This window comes from Pristis pectinata, chromosome 19 (assembly GCF_009764475.1).
Source record: "Pristis pectinata isolate sPriPec2 chromosome 19, sPriPec2.1.pri, whole genome shotgun sequence".
NCBI classification, from domain to species: Eukaryota; Metazoa; Chordata; class Chondrichthyes; order Rhinopristiformes; family Pristidae; genus Pristis; species Pristis pectinata.
In genome coordinates, this window is record NC_067423.1 from 23,288,931 (window position 1) to 23,311,397 (window position 22,467).

The 22,467-nt window shown below is 38.9% G+C and overlaps 1 protein-coding gene across 1 annotated transcript in view; it reads left to right on the forward strand.

Annotated features, from left to right (window-relative positions):
• Nucleotides 1–22,467, forward strand: part of mapk12a (mitogen-activated protein kinase 12a) — a 44,462-nt gene that overhangs the window by 17,438 nt on the left and 4,557 nt on the right. Inside the window, exons 4-11 of the mRNA XM_052033647.1 lie at nucleotides 5,002–5,113; nucleotides 9,156–9,185; nucleotides 12,196–12,243; nucleotides 14,054–14,168; nucleotides 15,080–15,151; nucleotides 16,034–16,113; nucleotides 18,856–18,934; nucleotides 21,559–21,732. Coding sequence (XP_051889607.1) covers nucleotides 5,002–5,113; nucleotides 9,156–9,185; nucleotides 12,196–12,243; nucleotides 14,054–14,168; nucleotides 15,080–15,151; nucleotides 16,034–16,113; nucleotides 18,856–18,934; nucleotides 21,559–21,732 — 710 coding nt within the window. The remainder of the gene's footprint in view (nucleotides 1–5,001; nucleotides 5,114–9,155; nucleotides 9,186–12,195; nucleotides 12,244–14,053; nucleotides 14,169–15,079; nucleotides 15,152–16,033; nucleotides 16,114–18,855; nucleotides 18,935–21,558; nucleotides 21,733–22,467) is intronic.

The window sequence follows — 22,467 nt, forward strand, 5'->3', positions numbered from 1 at the left end:
CCAAGACTGCCCGTGATAAGAAAGGCAGAGCTGAAACCTGTTCAAAGTCAAAATGGACATCCAAGCTTTAAGTTTGGGATTCCTTCTAGCCTTCCTCTGATTTTATGAGGTTCTGACTGGGCAATAATCCCTTTCTACTTGTCATGTCACAGTTTGTCTTCATCTGGCTCCTGTCCTTTTATTTTTGTCTCTAGATTCCAACTCTTTTATAACAAAAGGAGAGAAAAAAGAATATTAAATAAAACAGAAAAATTGGAATGATAGAAGTAAAAAGACAAACCCCCAATGATTTAAAAAAAACCAGAAGTAACCAAGTATTTAAAAACAGAAGGATATTAAATGGAAGAACAAAAATAGATCTATTGGTATTTGTTCACTGTCTTGACGTGACAGCAAGTAGCCAAGTACTGATTTTTGTGCCCCTGATTCTTTGGACCCAACAGTTCTAAAGTCAAAAGATCAGAAGCATTGTTTAATGAGTGGATGAACTGATTTCCCATGAGTTGCTCAATTGCTCGGAGACCTTCTATATAATTAACCAGGGCAACAGAAGGAGGCAGTAAACACAGTTTAAATGATTCCCAATGTAGAGCAAAAACAAAGAACACCCAAGCCATTCATTGCATGCTGGATTACATGCAAATTTCTTTGGACTGAGATACTGTATGTAATTCAGACCTCGGCATTAGAAAAAGTTATTAAACCATGCAATAAACAATTGATAATAAAGTTTCATTCTGATTTAGGTGCAGTAATCCACTCCGTTCTTCCTAATGATGTGATCTTCTTCTAGTTTATTCAGTTTGCATTTTACCCAACTTCACCAGACATAATAACAAACCACGCCCAGCAATAGACCTTCCTGTTTGTTACAGGAGTATATGTATCTTAGTGTTTAGTTCTTCCTAAATTAAGCCTATTCTACGGTCCTGGAATGTGAGCTGTTGTGTTAATTGAATTAATTTTACATTAATCCAAAAGTGAAATACCACAGATACTGGAAGTCTGAAATGCAATAGGAAATGCTGGAGGTACTCAGCAGGTCAGGCAGCATCTGTAGAGAGAGAAAAACAGGATTAACATTTCAAGCTGATGACCTTGCTTGAATGTATTTTTCTTATAGAACATAGAACAGTAGGAACAGGCCTTTCAGCCCATCGTGTCTGTGCCGACCATGATGCCAAACTAAACTAATCCCAACTGCCTGCACATGGTCCATATCTCTCTATTCCCTGCCTATTCATGCATCTGTGTAAATGCCTCTTAAACATTGCTACTGTATCAGCTTCCGCCACCTCCCCTGGCAGCATGCTCCAAGCACTTACCACTCTCTGTGTAAAATAAACTTGCCCTGCAAAATTCCTCTAAACTTTCCCCATTTAAACACTTTATTTAATAGAGGAAAAACTGTCATCAGGCAGAATTTGTTATGGTTCAATCTAGTTTCCAGGCAATAAACTTTCCTGTTATATCTATTGCAAAATTATAAATGAACAATTTAAGAACTTGTTTCCAATTTCATTTTAAATGGTGAGCAGTAAATAGCTTCCATACCCAGCATGTGATTCTCAAATGTTACTGCTTCATTTCTTAAATGTAGCATCTGTAGATACTTGGCAGACACCTGTGGTTGGCAAATGATAGAAAATGCATCATAGGGCATTAAAACCCATTAATAATCATTTGAAGTGGAGTTGGTTTCTGCAGAAGAAATTACTGCTGAAGTTACTAAGTAGATAAATGTACCACTAGGAACTGATCCAATTGAAGATTACTGAAGCTTAGAGCAAAGTCTCTCTGTGGAAAAACCATATATTAAGGCCCTCCTGCCACTGGACACTGAAGAGCTGGGCCCATTGTAGAAACTTCTCAAATCTACCACTAATGAAGTGATTGGGAAAGAACATAGTGTAAGTCTTGTTTGCAAATACCAGCTACAGTGAATGTTAATGTCCTATATTGTATAAATGCAAATTTTATGAATAAAGAATATTTTGGAAAAAATAATTGAAGATTGCAGGTCCAATCCCTCGCCCAACAATGACATCACTGTGGGGAGAGTGGGGAGCAGCCATATTGCACATCCAGTCATTATCTTGTAATCTCTGCTTGAAACTAACCTATCTGCAGAACTTTGAAAGTTGGATTCATGGGTGCGATAGTGTTAGGGCATTTGTTCTTATAGATCCAGGCTTTGAGTCAGCACATTAATGTGTTGTACACTAGTGAAATATGGGCAGCATGTTTTGATGGCAGTTTGCATATTGGTTGCTAAAGGGTATCATGTCGGTCTGGTGCAGAAGAGAAGAATCGCAGTATGATGTACACTATTTCAACTGCTACTACGTGAAAAGGAGTTGTTGGGTAACAATCTAAAAGAAACTCAGTATACTGCTGAGTAAAAACAATTTAAATAATTTATCAAAGTTCATTTTGCCTATTGTGAACATGCAAGTTCTTATCCAGCTACAGTGAGTGAATTACTCAACTCATGCAAATCTGACAATGTTTTTTGTTCACTCATACAAAGGCTCACTGCCCACAAAGTTTCCATTTAAGTTTCAACCAAAGTAGTTTCCACAGTCTTAAGCCTATAATTGAAAAGTAAGAATGTAAATGAGCAGCTCTCTCTGGGTGAATCTGGACATTAATGGAGGAAAGTCTTTGAAAGGTTTAAGAAAGGAAGGGCCAGAAATGAACAGGATTTCTGATAAAACTAAAATCTCCATTCAGCATTGATAATCAAAATCTTCCCAATTTGCTGCTTTACCTCCACCACACTATCATGAACACTCCAGTTATTTAATTCTTAGTCTCGTAATCGATGCATCTCTTGCCTTCTATCCTTAGGTAATCTTTAATGAAGCCATCTGGTGTTGCTCTCCTCCATTGTAATTAGTAAGCAAATTGTGTGCTGCAGCACATCAAACTACAAGTCAAAACAAGTCACGGTGACACTGCACAGACATGAATTTGAACCACAGCTGGAGAATTAAAATTTGTTTAATTAAATAATCTGGAAAAAAAAGACAACCTCATGAATGAAATCCATGAAGCTACCTGATTGTTGTAAAAATGCATCCGGTTCACTGATGTCCTTCAAGGAAGGAAGTCTGCCAGTGTTACATATGGCCAGGATGTAACTTCAAATCTCAGCAATATTAACTGCCTTCTGAAATGACCTTAGCAAGACACTTAGCATGTTCAAGGGCAAATAGCAATGTACAATAAACGTTGGTCTTGCCAGCAATGCCCACATTCCTGAACAAACAAATGAAAAATATGTCAGTGCTGCTGTTTCATTATCCCACACCAAAGAGCACATTGATACATTAGAATGGTTTCGGAGAAGAGTGTGCAGATTGATTTCTATCTTTAGACTATGGAATTATGAAGCGAAATGGTTCAACAATATCAAACATTTAGGTTTATAAAATTATGAGGGGCATAGATAGGATAGTCAAAATCTTTTTCCCAAGGGAGTGTAAAACTAGAGGGTACAGGTTCAATGTGAGAGCGAAGATATTTAAAGGAGATCTGAGGGGTACATTTTTCACACAGAGGGTGTTATCTGGAACGAGCTGCCAGAGGAAGTAGGAGAGGCAGGTACAGTTACAACTTCTAAAAGATGTTTGGACAGGTATTTGGATAGGAAAGGCATAAAGGGATATGGGCCTAGTGTGGGCAAATGGGATTAGTGTAGATTGGCACCACAGTCAGCATGGATGAGACGGGGTGAAAGGTCCCATTTTTGATTTGTACAATGATTCTATGATTTTACTGGGGAAAACAAAAAAATCCTTGGAAAATGTGATCTGTAGATGAGGTGGAAGTATGTAAACTGTTTTCACAAAGCAAAGTGCTCAGGAGTTTGGGATAATAACTATTAGGATATGTTAGAGGCATACAACCAGTCCAAGGGTAATTGAAGAAAGAGTCTGCAGACAAATTTCTGACATGTGAAAACACAAGGGCAGTTATAGTGAGAGGTTTTAATTACTCAGTTCTATCCCATTGAGATTCACTGTCAAACAACATATCTGGCAGTGTGTCAGATCAGGCTAGATGGCTCTGAACCTTCAGACACATTAGCCAAGCAAAAACCTCAGGAAATGATATAGAGCCCTGTATTGCATCATTGACATCCTTTTGGAGTCAACCCCAACACAGGCCACAGTTGATGTGTCCTATCTAACTGGGCTGGTCTCAAATATCACGGTCTTGGTCTGTGCTCAGCAAAGCAGAAACCACACAATAAGATTGCAGAGCAGCATGATTGGGGGCATGCAACCAATACTAATATCTCATCCTTAGATGAGGAGCTTGCAGTGACTTATCACCATTGTGAATGAAGGGACATGGATAAACGCAATCATTAGATTACCTCTTGATTATTGCATCCTTTATGAGTGTTTTACACAATAGGTATGATTCTGTTTAATGCAAAAATACAATCAACTGTGGTTATTATCAATTTTATTAAATGTGCACATCTTTCCTCGAATGCAAATCTTATCCTTATTAATGCAAAAAAAACAAGCAATTTGAAAAAGTAGCTTGTTCTAGTTGTGTTTTTGTTTTCTGTCAAGTAGATATGCTGGGAGTGAATTATTAAAATTAAATTTCTATCCATCAGAAATTGACTTACAAACAATGAAACTGTGTTGGTCTAAATTAGAATGCTTTGCAAAAATAGAATTGATAGGATTATAACATGTTCAGAAATGAAATGGATTTTTTTTTACATTAGTTTCCTGCACATTAGCTGTATTTTTTAAAAGTCTTTCTCACACCTAAAATCTCCCAGTCTAAAGTAGCTTCATGTTACATCCTGTGCTGTCTCTAGGATGTGGCTTATCACTCAGAAAAAGAATCACCATTAAGACCTCCAGATACTGATACTCAAAACATGACAGTGCTTGGCTACAGGAAGCCTTCTCCTGTATTATGTTTCAAAAGGTCATGTTGATGCTATGCTTATTATTTTACTTTGTTTTGCAGTTACTTGGTCATGCCATTTATGGGAACAGACCTTAGTAAACTAATGAAGCACGAGAAACTGACTGAAGATCGGATCCAGTTTCTGGTATACCAAGTCCTAAAAGGCCTAAAGGTCAGTTTATCTGCCACTTTCTCATTTTGACTATGTAAATGCAAGAGTAATTTGTAATTTTTTTAAAAATGATAAATTTAAAGTAAACAGTGTATCTATATAGACAACTGGGGTAGTAATTATCCTTCGATGGCCTGGTTGTATTACCTTACCAAATGTTGTATTAGTTTGCATCATGTGAAGTTTTCCTTTTTCAACAGAGCACATTAAACAGTAATCAGCAAAAAGCATGTGAGAGAAAATCTGATTTGTTTAGTGTATTCCAGCAATGAGTGATTCGAGCATTTATCGCCCTGAGCAGAGGCATGAATGAGTCTTTTTGAACCACAGCAGTGATAAGAACAGAATGATTTGAGAGTGTAGTTAATTAAGGAGAAACAACACCTTAATTTAAATATCCTCATCCTTGTTTTCAGAATCCTTATTGTAGTAGTCCGCTACAACCGTCCAGATTAGCTGTGTTCCTCCAATTCTAGTATCTTAAAAGCTTGATTTTAATTGCCACAGTCTTGGTGGCCATGCCTTCAGCTGTGAAGGCCAGACCTAATATTCCTTCCCTGAATTTCTCTGCTTCCCTCTTTTACCTTCTTTAGAACCTAACCTCTGCTCACGACCTTAATAACTCTTTGTGGATGGTGTCAAATTTTATTATAATGCCTTTGTCAACTGTCTTTGAATATTTTATTTTGTCATGGATGCTATGTAAGTACAAATTATCATTAACAGGCAGCCAGATTTGTGTGGGGATAAGTCACGCTAGGCTAAAATAGATAAGAACAGCAAGATATTCGCGATTTTAGGACAATTCAAGGTTATTGATACTATTTCTTGTTTTTTCCCTTTCTTTTAAATTCAATTAAAATTCACAAATTGCCTGAGATTTTAAGTCATATTCTCAACAGCTTCCTGGATTACTGGTTCAGTAATATAACACTACATAGATAGGGGCTGGAACCTTTTTTGTTTGTAATATATATAAATGACTTGGATGAGAATGTAGGAGTAAGATTCATAAGTTTGCAGATGACACAAAAATTGGTAACAGTTGTAGATAGTGAAGAAGGTATTGGTATTGGTTTATTATTGTCACAGTGAAAATTTTGTCTTGCATACTGATCATACATGTCAATTCATTACACAGTGCAGTTACATTGAGTTAGTACAGAGTGCATTGAGGTAGTACAGGTAAAAACAATAACAGAGTACAGAGTAAAGTGTCACAGCTACAGGGAAGTGCATTGCAGGTAGACAATAAAGTGCAAGGTCATAACAAGGTAGTTTGTGAGGTCAAGAGTCCATCTCATTGTATAAGAGAACCGTTCACTAGTCTTATCACAGTGGGATACTATCCTTGAGCCTGGTGGTTTGCGCCCTGTCTGAGGATACAGTGGGACATAGATCAGCTGGAAAGTTGGGAGGAGTGAAGGCAGATGAAATTTAGTCCAGACAAGTGTGAGGTGGAAAGTCAAATTCTGGTAGGACATATAGAGTAAATGGCAAGGACCTTAGGAGTGTTGATATACAGAGAGACCTTGGTGTGCAAGTCTATAGCTCAGTGAAAGTGACAACACAGTTGGATAGGGTAATGAAGTAGGCACTTGGTATTCTTGCCATTAAAGGCTGAGGCATTAAGCATAGGAGTTGGGACATCATATTGCAGCTGCACAAAACATTGGTTAGACCGCACTTGAAGTTTTGTTTACAGTTCTGGTTGCCGCAGTACAGAAAGGATGTGGTAGCGATAGAGAGCGTGCAGAAGAGGTTCACCAGGATGTTGCCTCGAATGGAAGGCTGTAGTTATAAAGAGAGATCAGATAGGCTAGGCTTATTCTCACTGGAATGTAGGAGGTTGAGGGGTGATCTTATAGAAGTTTATAAAATTGTGAGAGTCACACATAGGATAGATAGTCAGAATCATTTTCCCAGGGCAGGTGAATCTAGAACTAGAGGGCACAAGTTTAAGTTGAGAGGAGAGAAACTTAAACGGGATCAGAGGGACAGGTTATTCATGCAGAGAGTGGTGTGTATATAGAACAAGTTGCCAGAGGAGGTGGTAGATGCAGATACAATTACAATGTTGAAAAGGTATTTGGACAGGTACTTAGATAGGAATGGTATCATGGAATACAGGCCTATTGCAGGCAAATGGGATTAGTGTAGATCTGCATCATGGTTGGCATGGACAAGGTGGGTTGAAAGGGCTGTTTCTCTGCTGTACGATTCTATGAATCTATGATTCTATGATCCTATGCCACTGCTGCACACAATCGTTACTGTACAGATTAAAATATACATTTTAAACATCAAATTCTTGTAGCACATATGTGCAAAGTTGTCTTATAAAATGAAAGTCCTGCAGGAGTCTGAGGCTTTGTAAGATTTTGCTTTTTTTTTGCAATTTTCATTATTAATGGATGAGAGGTGATGTGATTTAGTTATTTTGACATCCATGTCAACATTTGTACAAGTACAAAGTATCAGTTGAGGGGAAATAAGTATTGAGAGTAAGAAGAACTAAGAGAGATGAGTCAAAACTTTAACAAAAATAGAAGATTTGAGTAGGTTTTACAACAAAAAAGTTGTAACATACTGCTGATAGTGAGTCTGCACCCACACAAGTAATTTGCAAATGCAACTCACTGATAAAGGAGCACAATGTTTTATAACTACTGACTACAGAGTTGACTCCGGGTTAGGTGAATGCTACATTCTCCTCCTATTCTTTTATTTATTCACAGAGATATATGTAGCCTCTAGGCACTTATTGCAATAGGATTGTCCAATACTTTTTCAATGGCTGTGGCAATAAGAAAAATGTTAATTTCATTGATTTCAGTTGATACATGAAGAATATACATATGATCTATAATGCCTAAAATTCTGAAATTTTCCAGCCTCTTTATTTTATATCTTTTTAAAGCAATCTCATGTTTTACATGCCTGCTTGAAGCTGTGAAATTCAGGTAATTCTCCAATTACCTGAATTGGAGGTCTTGAATTATCAGGAGTGATTTGATAGGCTGGATCTAATTTCCCTGGAGCAAAGGAAGCTGAGAAGTGACATGACAGAGGTATTTAAAACTATTAAAATAGATGTGGTAGATAACCAGAGTCTGTTTTTCATGGTAGCAGTGTCTAAAATTAGAGATCATAGTTTTAATGTGAGAGGAAGGAGGTTTAAAGGGGATCTGAGGGGTAATTATTTTCACACAAATAGTAGTTTTAATCTGGAATGAACCCCCAGATGAGGTGATGCAGGCAGGAACAGTAACAACATTTAAGAGGCATCTTAACAGGTACTTGAATGAGCAGGGATATGCAGGCAAGTGCGATTAGTGTAGATAGGCATGATGGTTGGCATAGACACGGTGGGCTGAAGGGGCTGTTTCTATGCCGTACAACTCTATGATTCTGATGCCCTTGAACTTCTATGTGCAGCACTACACCCACCCACTATCGCAAGGTCATTGGAAAGTCTGTCTCCTTAGGCCACTGTCTTTATCGATAAGAAAGTTTCTTACACAGTGAGTTGTTCTTCTACTGTCTGAAAAGTGGGTAGGTATTCAGATATGAGGCAAGCAGAAGTTCTGCCTATTTGAGTCATCGTGGAAATTCCCAGGCTTTTCATATTCTGATATGATGCTAATTTATCCCTCTGTTATGGCTGCAATATCTTTTTGTGGGTTTGAATTACTATGGCTGGAAACTGTTATCAAAAATTAAGTAGTCTCTTCTAATGTTAGAACTTCTCCTAATGTTGATCTGAACACAATACAGTTATTTGCAGCACAGTTGCAAATTCCTGAGTCATAAATTCTAATTGCATCCCAAAAAATATGAAGAATCCATCTATGAGCTTGTTGGATGAGCCAATGTGCAAAATAAATTCTGTCCACAAAATATATAAAATCTAGGTAAAGTAAGGTAACTGAGTCAGTTTTAGTAACTACTAATGACTTACTTCTGAAAAGAAGAATTTCTAACTGGGACCTGATGGATGTTTCTTTTCATTATTTTAAAACACATTTTGTCTTTTTAACAGTACATCCACTCTGCAGGGATCATCCACAGGGTAAGCCATCCTCTGTCTTATTTTATGTTCTGATATAACAGAATGGGTTCATTGATTGTAGTTGTATTGCCCTTGGACATTACAGCAAGTAGCAAAAGTTATCTGGGTATCATGTTTTGGAAATACACAAACCAGACCACTGCTACAAATCTGATGAGTTGGATTGCAGCTAAGTAAAACATCTTAAACATTACAATATTTGAGCATAAAGTGCAAAGCTATCAGGTTCTCCAAAGTACCACTGGAGCCTTAAGGAGTTGCTGGGAAAATTTATCATTTACTGAGTCAAGCACTAAGGAAGGCCCATATCACAAAAATGTCCCAGTGCGACAACGGCTAACATGAGGGAACATAATTTTAAGGTGATTGGAGGAAGGTATAAGGGGGATGTCAGGGGTAAGATTTTTACACAGAGAGTGGTGGGTGCGTGGAACGCACTGCCGGCAGAGGTTGCTGGGGCAGATACATTAGGGACATTTAAGAGACTCTTAGATAGACACATGAATGATAGAAAAATAGGGGGCTATGTGGGAGGGAAGGGTTAGATAGGTCTTAGAACAGGATAAAATGTTGGCACAACATTGTGGGCCAAAGGGCCTGTACTGTGTTGTAGTGCTCTATGTTCTATGTACAGGAGCCATGGAGCTGCACTCTGTTAGCTGAGCTAATGTGTAAATTCTTTCCACAAAATATATAAAATATAGATAAAGTAAGGTATCCAAAGATAATTTTAGTAAATTAGTAAATTTAGTAGTGACTTTCACACTGCGGCTCATTGCCAAGTTAGAATACAGAGGCGATGACTTAACTTGGAGGGATTGTAATACAACCCAATTTGCTTTGAAGAAACAAGTTGCTACTTAAGACTTGGTTTTCTTAACAGAAGAGTGATTTGTTTTAATCTGGATGAGACAGGCTAACACAGCCCAGGGACTATGATTGGAGTGAAATTTCACTCATTGTCAGCAATGTTGACATTTGCTAGATTTTTTGTAGCTGTTACCAGCAGTGATATTGCATCCAGAGGTGCTTAGGGAGGCAACCTTCAAGGGGGCTTCAGAGGCAGCAGCACCACCTCACTTAGTATACAGCCATACTCCAAAATATACAACCCACCTACCAAAGTTGTCCTTTTTAAGGCATGCCACAGAGTCTTCAATGTGACAACAAGGGTGAAATGGTTGTGAGCTGCATAAGGATCCAAAGCTCCTATTTTTTGTTAGACAGAACAGCCAATCAGCTACTGTCTTACTGCCTGGAAGTTGCTATGTTGCTGAGTATGCTGTTGTACTGTTGGTTTGTGGCACACTGGGGCCATTTGTCTAAAGCAACAAGACTCAATTTGGTGCTGGAATAACAATTAACAGTGGGTGGTAAGCAGATAATATCATTGTCCTCTGGTCATGACATGGGCTGTGAGAAAACATGCTAGTGATTAGGTCTTGGTGGCAATATGTTCTGAGCATTTTATTGGTCACATGTGATGGATGAGATTGGAACTACCATACCCCATAACCCGTGTGTCAGGGGTAAAGTGAACTGCAGGGATTCTCAGTTAAAATCACACCCAACTTCATCGTGTCTTTTAATTAAACGTAAAACACTTTGTGCCTTAACTTTAAACTCCTTTTGGAGTCCAGGCATCCCTTGACTGTCTCACCCAGGGGATCCACTACAGACGTGAGCCACTGATGTATATTAATTTCTGCTCAACATTCCCAGCTGAACACTGTTATTTGCCTTAGCGAATTAGGCACCAGGGGCTTGATCTCCTGAGCCAGGGAAGTACGAGGCTGCTGAAAGTGACCAGGATGTCCCCAAACCAAGCTTGGGTGGAGTGCTTGCCAATGAGCAAGGTAGTGTGGAGTAGATGTTGGTGAGGTGAGGCAGGGTATAATCAAATGAGCCAACCAGAACGCTGCAAGGATCCTACGATGGTTCACAGGTTATTAGGTATATTGATACCAATCGCACTGAAGTTAACTGCTGTTATTTGATCACGAAGGAGCCCTGTAGGAGGATGTCACAAACTGCATTATAGATACAGTTTGTATTGTAATTTGTCTTTTTATAGTGCAAACTGGTATATTTGTTTGTTTTAATAATTCAACCATTATCTAATTTGTCAAGTTATATTCTTATATTTTTAAAATCAGAGGTGAGATGCTGGTTAAATTAAAAACTCAGGCTGTGGGTTTTTAGGACTGCGAAAGGCTTTAAAAATAGTTACCAGCAATTTATGTTGCCAAACACATGAAAGCACCAGTCATCATTTCCTGCATATAAAATAATGAAACCATTTGAAACGTTGTTTGATAACAATCTGAACAGAAACCAGGCAGTTAATAGTCTACAGCAGTTTTGTTGTAAAATACTTGACTCAAAATGTCAGCTTCTGGTTCTGTATAGTTATAGAAAAATACACTGGAGTGGCCCTTAGAACTGATCCAGATCTTTAATCTGGACCTCACTGCAAAATTCCTGCACACTGCCATGTTTTGATATGGTGCCCAAAGTAAGCGTTACTTCAACAACACTGTAGCATAAAAGAGGTCATTAAGGTGATCTGTATTTCTAGAGATTCTCCACAACATCAGCATGACCCAAGCCAATTAATTGTGGACACTGTTCTGATGAAGGGATTGGGGCAGCCAACCAGCTCTCACAAAACACATACTCTGTCTTTGCATTGTTGATTGAGGAATAAGTATTGGCCAAGCCTCAGGTATATTTCACCTGTTATCTTGGAAATAATGCTATGGGATTTTTGATGCCCACTTGGGAGACCAAACTGGGTTTTGCTTTTGCATCTCACACAATAGGCAGCACCTCCCATAGTGAAACACCCTGCCTCTACTGAACTGGGATCTCACTCTGGAGTTTGAGCCATCATCTCCATGACTAAGAGAAGAATGCACTGCCTATAGAGGTACAGACATTAAAATCTACATTCCAGGAAAGGTCTGTATCCCTGGATTAACTTAAGTGTCTATGATTATTCTGTTGTTAGGATCTTAAGCCTGGGAATTTGGCAATCAATGAGGACTGCGAGTTAAAGGTAAGCTTGATATTTGATTTAAATCGACAAAGCTGGTGGGACGGTGAGAGACTGAAAGGGATTGTGGTTCAGAAGGACCTGGCTGTCTATGAAAAAAATTAACTAGCATAGTTTACACTCTCTGGAATTTAGAACATTGAGGTGATGTCGAAACATCCAAGATGGGGTCGATGCTGAGAAGCTGCTATGTCTAGTTGGAGAGTTTAGTTTAGTTTAGTCTCAGAATATTGGGTCAATGGAGCAGGACTGAGTTGAGAGAAAGGTTATCATCCAGAGGGTTGTGCAAGTTTGAATTTCTGAACCCAGATACCTGTGAATTGTTAGTCACTCAAGGCTGACATTGATAAATTTTGGACGCAAGGACATAGAAGGAAACAGAGATAAGGGACTTGAGGTACAGGATCATCTGTGATCCTATTGAATGGCAGAGCAGGCTAGAGAAACTGTACAGCTTGCTCCTACTTCTATTTCTTAAATCTGTGCTTTTCCAAATCTGGCATCTGGCATGTTAACTTTAATCACTACACCATCAATGGTCATATCCCAAAGTTTGGAACTCCTTCCCTAAACCTTTTTGCCTTATTACCTTTTGGCTATCATTTAAAAACTTTGTTTTTGAGCTTTCGCTCACTTGCCCTCATGTTTCCTTATGTGATAACATACTTGTGGAGTGCTTTGGGACATTTACAGCGGTAAAGATTATACAGGAGTTTCCTATTGCTGCCCAACCACATTTTGAAAGCTCAGAATCAGAATCAGAATCAGAATCAGGTTTATTATCACTGTCTTATATTATGTGAAATTTGTTGTTTTGTGGCAGCAGTACAGTGCAAAGACATAAAAAACTATAAATTACGCAATAAATAAATAGTGCAAAAGAAAGGAACAATGACGTAGTGTTCATGGACTGTTCAGAAATCTGATGGCAGAGGGGAAGAAACTGTTTCTGAATCGTTGAGAGTGAATCTTCAGGCTCCTGTGCCTCCTCCCTGATGGTAGTAACAGAAGAGGGCATATCCCGGATGGTGACAGTCCTTAATCATTGCCATTGACATACTTTGCATAATACTGTTACAATCAAGTGGTCCGGGTGTGTAAGCTGACACGAATCACTCTGGAGATGAATTAGTAAGAAGCATTTTAGTGTATTCAGTTGAGACTCTCTTGTCTCATCCTTTGTCAAAGAAGCCAGCTAATGTATTTTAAATTAATTGATACCTTTAATAAGTAACAGACAGAACGTTAATACAGCATGCTGTCAGCTAACACAATTTCAGACTCTTTTTTCCATAGGTCATGTCTTTCATGCTTTTGTTTCCTGATATTTTACTGAATCTGTATTCTTATCATGCTCTGATTAAATCATTTCTTGCTATTCACCTTCTCTGTAAACCTGACTTTGTGAAAATTGATTTGCAATTGGCATCAGTAAAAATAGATATAACTTTGTGTTCATGCTCCATCTATGGAATGCTGGGTTTAACTTCAAGGCAAAGCAAAATGGGACAACTTCTTTCAAGAAATGTTTTTTCCATTGCTTCACTATCCACTGAATCGGCAAATCCAGATTTATTACTATAATTATCGGGTCAGAAAAAAGTCAAAGGACAGCATCACAACCGGGTTCTAGTGTGAGGGCACTGTTAATGGAAGGGTGAAATGGTAAAAGAACAGGAAAGCACTATTTGTTCATTACTCATTTATCTGCATTCAGCAACTGCTTGTGAATTCGATGCAAAAACTGTTCATGACAAAGAGAGGGATATGTTTAACTTGTGGTATGCTCAAAGCTCATCACTTTGCATTGTAGATTCTGGACTTTGGGTTGGCAAGACATGCTGATCAGGAAATGACTGGCTATGTGGTTACCAGATGGTACCGTGCCCCAGAGGTTATACTTAACTGGATGCATTATACTCAAACAGGTAATTTCAACTTATTGTTATTGAGCATCCCGGATGGCTTGTAGGCACTCCAGATTTTGGGGTGACTGATAAGGCCAATGTGGGACCCCCCAGATACTAAAGATGGTGCAAGAGGTGTCTGACGGGATGGGAAGTGGTAGTTTGTGAGATGGTGTGCTCCTTCAGCATTTACACTGGGCAAGCATGGGCTGAGAATTTACAGGAGTCAGTGGGATCTTGCATTTTTTCAAGGAGATTTTAAGACCATCCTTGAATCTTTTCCTCTCTCAACCTGTTAGTCTCTTCCCCTGACATATTTTAGCCAAAGAAATGTAACTAGGGCTGGGGATGTTGGCCTGGGAGAGGGACACTAATGTGGGTTTACTTACCATGCCGATGGACGTGGGGGATTTTGTGGAGACAAAACTGGTGGTAACTCTCTGGTACCTTGAACGTGTGCAGACCTGAAATTTCATACATTCCATCTGACTGATGTAAAGGAATTCTATGGCTTATTTTACCCATTGAGAAGGTTGTGTGCTGCACCCTTCTGAAGGCACTGCTACTGGGCCTGGGCCTTGGTCAAGACTCACTGCACACAATAGGTGAGTTGCGAGCACTAATCAAACTCTAAAAGCAGCTTAGCCATTGTGTGAGCAGAATAATCCAGCAGGAGGGTTGTGGCTCTGGTGGTCCGGAGAGGAATTATGAGACAAGTGCATGGATTGACCTTGTCACCAAGCAACCAGTCTCTCCCTGTCAGCGCAGGCATGTAGTGTGAGATCGGCATATGACAACTGTCAATAGGTAGATCTGTGTGTTGAGCCCTTGTGTACTTACTAAGCTTATTAATCATTTTGCCATACTGTATTTCCAGAATTACACATTGTTGATTGTTTATGTCAGATTTACAATGTACATATTTTTTGCAGTGGATATCTGGTCTGTTGGCTGCATCATGGCAGAGATGATTACAACCCGACCTCTTTTTAAAGGCATCGATCGTATCCTTTGCAACTATGAGAGGCGCTCTCCCTGCTAATTACTAATAAGTGACTAAATATTTCTTGGGGAAAAAGAGATTATTAGAGTTTAGAGCCTGAAGTTAATAATGATCGCTAACTTGTGTTTTATGAAACCACTTAAGAAAATCAAGTCTATATGTGACCAACAGTGTTGCCTACCTCGATAGCATCATAATTGTAAACTCAATTTAATTGTAAGCATTTGCCTTAAGGCTGGACTCCACCCCTGTCAGTATCAGCAAGCTCTGACTGGTCTCTCATTCCAGTAAACTTGACTGGAAAGCACTTCAAGCTACATGTATCTGTAAGTTGCAGCACTGCCCCATTCATTCGAATCAGCTGCCAACCTTCATTTAAAAGCTAAATTTAAGTGTATCTTTCGCTTACCTTTCATTTCCCGAAAGTACCTTTCACTGCAGGTTCATACATTTTTAAAGATAACTTTACATTTTCCATTTGTTTTTAACTGTTTCCAAATGTCTCTAATTATCAGAGGCATTTAGAAACAGTGAAAAAACCTTCTCGCAGCATAAGCCATCAGAAGCCTTTGGGACAGTTCTGCAGCCTAGTCTCCACTCACCATCTACTGCGCCAAATGGAAGAGTGGCTGCAGCAGCACCTGCAGTGCATTGGGAGCTGCGCAGCTGCTAAACTTTAGCCCAGCCATGGGACTAGAATGGGTAGCAGCCACAAGGCCTGGGTCTTCTATGACCCAAGACCCTGAAGTTTAAACGGATATCTGGTACTCACCAGAATCAGAGAGGGTCACAAAACCCATTTACTGGAACTGCACATCATATTTGTTCGACAGGTGGCTCCTAAGTGGTTCATTACACATGTTTCTTAACTCATACTTTATAGACCTAGATCAACTAACAGAAATCATGAAAATAACAGGTACACCGACCCAAGACTTTGTTCAGAAGCTGCAAAGTCAAGATGTAAGCAGAACATTTAAAACCTACAAAAATGACAAATTTAATGTTAGTTTTAGACTAACACCCTCTTGAGTATTTTTAGCATGTTGCCACAGTGAACTATTTCTTCCAGGGTCTTTTGCTACCCAGCCCATTATCCAGTCCAAAAGAAACTGGCATTGATTTATAAGTGTCCTAATAGTCATGGAAATGACAAAAGAGGGAACAGTTGTAAACACAGATATCATTGGAACTAGACCAGGCCATTCAGGCTCTTAAGTCTGCAACTGGATCAAAGCTACAGCCTTATTTAAAATGATAAAAAAAGGGATTGTATGAGGTAGATCCAGTATGCCAAATTCTAATTAATTAATAGATACTTGCACATTTTTCTATACATTCTGCTACTTTAATAACTGGTACATGTCTTCTAGCTATCTCAGAAATCAGTAAAATGTGGCACTGGATCATTTTAGAGGGCTGTTTGATATCCAATTACACATTTAATTATGAGTTAATTGGGGTTTTTCTCTTCAGATGCTTTAGGTCATGATGCTTTTTGCCTGAGCTTGCTAATTAGCTTAAATAGTTTTCTTGCTACAGCCACAGATGGGTTAGTGCACAACCCATTATTTTAAATGAACCTGAACCAGTCCAAAAACTGATATTCTTAAATGTATTTTAAAAATATTTTTACATTTTTAAAAATGGCAACATCAATAGACTTGCTGTTGAAGGAGTACTTGCTTTATGGTTTATATTTTGAATGTGAACACTATTCCAAAGTAATGTGGTACTGAACAGAACACAGTTCAGATAAGCTTAGTTTCAGACGACTATTTCTCCAAACACCAGGGTTGATACTTGAAATGAGATGAAAAGGCATATTTAATAGTCTGAATTATTAACTTTCTGATGTTTTTTGACCTGTAGAACAACACTGACAGTTTAGTCTATGTTTGTCTCAATGGTACCACACAAAATCAGAAGAACAAAAGTTCTACTGCAGGATTTGAGCCTATAGCCCAGTCTACCACCTCAGTGAACAGTTGAGGAAGTGTGGCAAGGTTTTCGGGATAGAGACCTTAAGTAGCACCTCTAAGGTGGATGTGAAAGACCCAAAACACAATTTGAAGCTTTCTTCAGATGCCCAACTATTATTAATCATTTAGCTACAGTCAGAAATTACTGCAGTCAGACTGGCTACTACATTTTCTGACATTAGGAACATCTTGGTCATCCTGGGTTGTTGCAATATATTAAATGTGGACATTGCTGCCAGTGAGTGATTTCCTACTCAAGGTGTATTGTTTTGCAGCCACCTTCTGTATAATCAAGGGCAATCAGTGTACTTAAAATATTTACAAACTATTTTCACTGTAAAATATTTGAAAACTTTGTTGCATGAGGTTTAAATGAGTATTGACGCCATACTATTTGGTCCTAAAATCTGAATTCCCTGAACATGTGTTGTAATTTCTTGATAAATAATGCATTTTAATTTTAAAATACATATAAATTTAAAAAGATTGCCTTTCTATATTTTAGCTTCTAACTTAATCTTGTGTATATGCTCCAATTTTTTTTTGTTCTCTTTATAATGTTTGAGATAATAGATATTGTTTTGGGTTTCTGCAATATTATTGGTAGCTTAGCCAGCTTAATGATATCAAGACTGCTGGACACCAAACATTCCTTTTAATTGACCGAGGGTAGTCCACACCACCATGTTTGTTGACTTTAAAATACAGGACTTTCTGTGTAGGCCAGCTTCCTGTGCATTTTGGGATTTTGCATCAGTGAAGCAGAGACTGCAAAAGTAGTTTTAAGACAGCTTCATGAACCTGAAAACTAATAAATCCCCACTACTTTTCAGAATTGAACAGATTTGAATCATAGCTTTATTTTTAGGGACTGCATACCATGGTAAATTTTGATTATGTATCTCTTAGTGGAGTGATTCCACCAGTTCAGGAGCCGTAAGTATTGAAATCCTAGTGATCTTGCCAATTTTCAAGATGTCAAAACAGGTATGTACAATGTAAAAAGGGGTGGAAGATGGAAGTTCAGCCATGGAATTGGCAAATCTAGAAATAACATAGGAACAAATGAACATAGTAACATACAAAGCAGGAGCAGCAGTAGGCCACTCAGCTCCTCAAGTTTGCACCACATTTACTTATGTCATGTCTGATGTGACTGTATCTTCAGCTCTGCATTCCCATATGCCAGCAGTAACCTTTCACCCTTTGTTTATCAAGAATCTATCTCTGCCCCAGAATTGTTCAAAGACTCTATTTCTACTGTTCTTTGAGGAAAAGAGTTCCAAAGACATGACCCACTGAAAAAAAATTACCTAATTTCTGTCATAAATGGGTGACCCCTTATTTTTAAACAGTAAGCCCCAGTTCTAGACTCTCACAGAAAAGGAAACATCCTCTCCTCATCTAACCTGTCAAGATGCCTTAGGATCTTGTATGTTTCAATCAAGTCCCCTCTCACTTTTCTAAACTAAAGCCAAGCCTGTCCAACCTTTCCTCAGAAGCAAACTGCCCATTCCAGATATTTATCCAATTATAAAATTACTCTGGGTTAATTCAAATTAAAAAACTGACTGAAAATATTCATTTAGATCTTGTAACATTCCATATTAATGAAAGCTAAATGTTTTGGGAGTCCTTTGTAACAATTAAATGCTTATATACTACCAATAAATTCAGTGTGTTGAACTAAACAATGATAATGTTATATTCTTGTGCTCTGCAGGCTAAAAATTACATCAAAAGCTTACCAAGGATCCCAAAAAAAGACCTTAAAGCCCTGTTTGGAAATGTAAATCAAGTGGGTAAGAAACACTTTTCATAAGTCAGTTGCCTGGTAATTAAGTAGCATCTGTTGAAGCACATTAATGAGCATTGTGCATTGGAGCAGCAAATTTTTAATTGAATCAGAATCAGGTTTATTATCACTGACATATGTCATGAAATTTGTTGTTTTGTGGCAGCAGTACAGTGCAAGACATAAAGACATAAAAATTATTATAGGTTACAAAAATAAATAAATAGTGCAAAAGAGGAATAATGAGGTAGTGTTCATGGGTTCATGGACCATTCAGAAATCTGATGGCGGAGGGGAAGAAGCTGTTCCTGAAACGTTGAGTGTGGGTCTTCAGGCTCCTCCCCGATGTTAGTAATGAGAAGAGGGTGTGTTGCAGGTGATGAGAGTCCTTAATGGTGGATGCCGCCTTCTTGAGGATGTCCTTGATGGTGGGGAGGGTTGTATCCGTGATGGAGCTGGCTAAGTCTACAACTCTCTGAAGCCTCTTTCAATCCTGCACATTGGAGCGTCCATAACAGGCAGTGATGCAACCATTCACAATGCTCTGTACTGTACATCTGCAGAAATTTGCAAGAGTCTTTGGTGATATACCAAATCTCCTCAAACTCCTAATGAAGCAGAACCGCCGGTGTGCCTTCTTTGTGATTGTATTAATGTGTTGGGCCCAAGAGAGATCCACTGAGTTGTTGATGCCCAGGAACTTGAAGCTGCTCACCCTTTCCACTGCTGACCCCTCAGTGAGGACTAGTGTGTGTTCTCTCGACTGGGCTGCCCAAAGGAAAACTGAAGGGTTGAAGATGCCCAAAATATCACCAAGCAGGTCTTACATGGTGAAAATCTTTTCCCATGCTTATTGCTGGGTAAAGTGTGGAGGCAGGTAAGGATCATGAGGGAGAGGCGGACTGGGGAGATGGAGTCATAGAGTTGCAGAGTGCAGAAACTGGCCCTTCAGCCCACTGTGTACATGCCACCCATCATATCTATCTACATATCCCATTTACTTTCAAGTGATCCATAGCCTTCTATGTCTTGGCAATTCAAGTATTTGTCAAGTTGAGGATCATCTGCCCATCTGTACAGTAACATTGAGTGGAAGCTGCAAGGGACCAATGTAAGGGGGGGGGGGGCTTGGGAGGGCATGTGGAGAGCAGATGGTGATAGCCAAGGGGCCAGTTGCTGAGGATTGGTGGTCACTAGAAAAGGATCATGTTCAGTGACTATAGGGAGTCAAGCCACAAGTCCCAAGTAGGAGACAGGCAGAGAACATGGGGGACCCAAGGGAAAAGTGGTTAAGTGTTTTACTTAAAGGAAAACTTACCCAAGGTAGGTTTACTAGTGCTGGATACCACAGTCTTCAAGAAACAATTGAACACATGTTGTGAGTGCTGTGCGTCCATGCTTCTGCCCGTGTGTGCATCAGTGAAAATCTTGGGAGTAGTAAGCAAGTGCTATTACAAGGCTTTGGTCACCACTGTGTGTGTTTGGCCTCTCGTTTATTAGTGTCTCTGGTGTAATTTCCAGTAAGGAAATTGCAGTCTTTGTGGAACTCACATCGTCCATGATTTTCCTTTCTGTATGATTTTTCATTGAAACTGAACCATGTAATGCACAAAATATGTGTGATCTAATTTCCAAGCAAATTTTTTCAACTTGTGATCAAAATGTTGAGCAGATGATAACAATTTTTTTTTGTTGCTCTATCAGTGAAATGGGATTCAGCTAAGTTTTGAATTTGCACTCTAGGTAACTGGGCATTTAGACATCGAAGCCTCTGTTTAAAGCCTCTTCTGTTTCTTTAGACACTAAAGATTGGTGTCCAGGATAAATTGCTTTGTTTATATCTTTAAACCAAATATAATAAGGGGTGCAAACATGTACTTTGTATTTTTATTGGTCTGTGTTGCTGTAAGAATTGTCATGTAAGTAGGATTAAAGCCTGAAGTAAACATGCATAAATCAGGTATGTGATCACAAACAGATGAATCAGTCACTGAATTCCACAGTTGCTCTGACTAAAGGGCCAGAGAGGAGATGAAATTCTTACAATATTGGTCCTCCTGCCACAATCCCACAGCACCAAACTGCCCTAAGTTCCTCAGTGGTTACCTGACTACCTCCAAGACAGTGAGTGACCAAGGCAATGTGCAGATGAGACTTGCTGGTGAATGTGCCCCAACAATCATTCTGTTGCTGATCACATTCGTGAGTTCCCTATCCAGTCACACCTCACACCAGCAGATTAGGATGGACCATTGCTTGCTGGTGGAAGTGAGAGAGTTAATGTGAAATCAGAGTTAAGATCAATAACTGCTAACTTATAATTATGCATGTTTCTCTTAACAACTAACTGATGATTTACACTGGTGCTCTGTTATATTTAATGTGTGTCCTATGTGAGGTGAATGTGTGATTCTGACAGCAGAAGCATCCTTCCTGTTTCCTGTGACCCTGAGTATCTAATCTAGGTATGTTCTTCCTTACACCTCCGTGGAACAACTGGATGCATTTTTCTACATTGAAGTTTCACATTGCATAGTACAATACCAGTTTATTAATGCATAAGGTTCCACAAAGTTCAGAATTCTCTTTGTCTTATAATATGTTGTTGATTTTATTTTTTTCTGTAAACAGCTGTCAACCTTTTGGAAAAGATGCTTGTGCTCGATGCCGAAAAGCGGGTGACTGCTGCTGAGGCTTTGGCTCACCCATACTTTGAGCAGTACCGAGATCCTGAGGAAGAGACTGTGGCAAAAGTGTATGACAATAGTTTTGATAACGTAGACCTCACCATTGAAGAATGGAAATGTAAGAACACATTCAATTTTTTTTAAATCCCCCAGGTTGTGAAGACACTGAGAAGAACTCACATGTTGCCCATCTCTGGTGGGGATCTGACAAGTTTCATTATTGACAACATGGAAGAAAACCATTCTGTCCATCATATTCATGCCAGACAAAATGAAAGCTCCCCATCCTAATCCATATTTCAGCACCAAGTCTGTGGCTCTCCAACTGCATGTGCAGGATTTGGGTTTCTATCACTAATACCCTTTCAGGCAGTGAGTTCCAGATCTCACCACCCACTGGTTGAAAATATTTTTCCTCATCTCCCCTTTGATCCTTTGGGACCAGAATCAAGAATGGGGTGGAACAAACAATTTGATTCAATGCTTTGCAGCTGGCATTCCTAGACATGTCCTGACCACACACATTCTCAAGCTACAGATACAAAATATTTCAGTCTTTCCCTCTGTTTTTTTTTGCCCTTTCCCGCATCTTTGCCTAGAAACTGTTCAAAAGCAGTAAACAAACTATATGAAATTAACTGTATGTTTTACTCTGCTTCCAAAATTAGTTTCCAATGAAATTAATGGAATCAAATTTCAGAAGCAAAACAGAATGCGTAGTCAATACAATGCTTTTATTGCATACGACCGGAGGTAAATTTCTAAGCATTTATTTTTTGCAAACTTCATAACTGAAGTGTATTGATATTCATACGCCTCTGTATTTAAGGCAAATTTTGTTTGAGCTGTGATT